Source organism: Penaeus monodon, chromosome 34, assembly GCF_015228065.2.
Source record: "Penaeus monodon isolate SGIC_2016 chromosome 34, NSTDA_Pmon_1, whole genome shotgun sequence".
NCBI lineage: Eukaryota > Metazoa > Arthropoda > Malacostraca > Decapoda > Penaeidae > Penaeus > Penaeus monodon.
Genome location: NC_051419.1, coordinates 14,174,109 through 14,174,583, shown reverse-complemented (window position 1 = coordinate 14,174,583; position 475 = coordinate 14,174,109). Strand labels below are relative to the sequence as shown.

The 475-nt window shown below is 36.2% G+C and overlaps 1 protein-coding gene across 1 annotated transcript in view; it reads right to left on the bottom strand.

Annotated features, from left to right (window-relative positions):
* The window catches only part of LOC119594828, a gene marked incomplete in the record, with an annotated part of 6,386 nt that extends 6,081 nt beyond the window's left edge, over positions 1-305 (bottom strand). The window contains 1 exon segment of the mRNA XM_037943914.1: positions 224-305. Coding sequence (XP_037799842.1) covers positions 224-272 — 49 coding nt within the window.
* Positions 306-475: the final 170 nt, after the last annotated feature.

Genomic DNA, 475 nt, shown 5'->3' with positions numbered 1-475 from the left:
ACAATTTACTCAACATGATACCTATTAGGCAATAGGCATATGATGATCAGAGAGTACAGGGGATTTCAAAATGTAAAGGTAAATGATAATTGTCTTTAACTTACAGATCTGATTGTTGCAGATGGCTATGGTTATATTTTGGTGAAATATGGATAAATAATAAAAGTAGTAAATGAAATAACGTTACTAAAACGAAAAGAAAATTGAAAAACAGCAATATTACCTCGAGAAAGACTTGCGAGCAGACAAAATGTGATCACGGATTGCCACATTGTGCAATTGCAATTTCACTTAGGAAAGACTTGTGTTGGTCTTAATATATTGCTTGTCAGAGGAGGTGACAGATGTCTCTTCCCATGCAGGAGGAGGGATACTTTTCCATTTGGGGGGAAATTTTATCGGACAGTTCTCAAGGTTAGAGATATGGAGGGAGGAAGAGATAAGGCTGGATGAAATAGCGATTCTTATTAGGCTA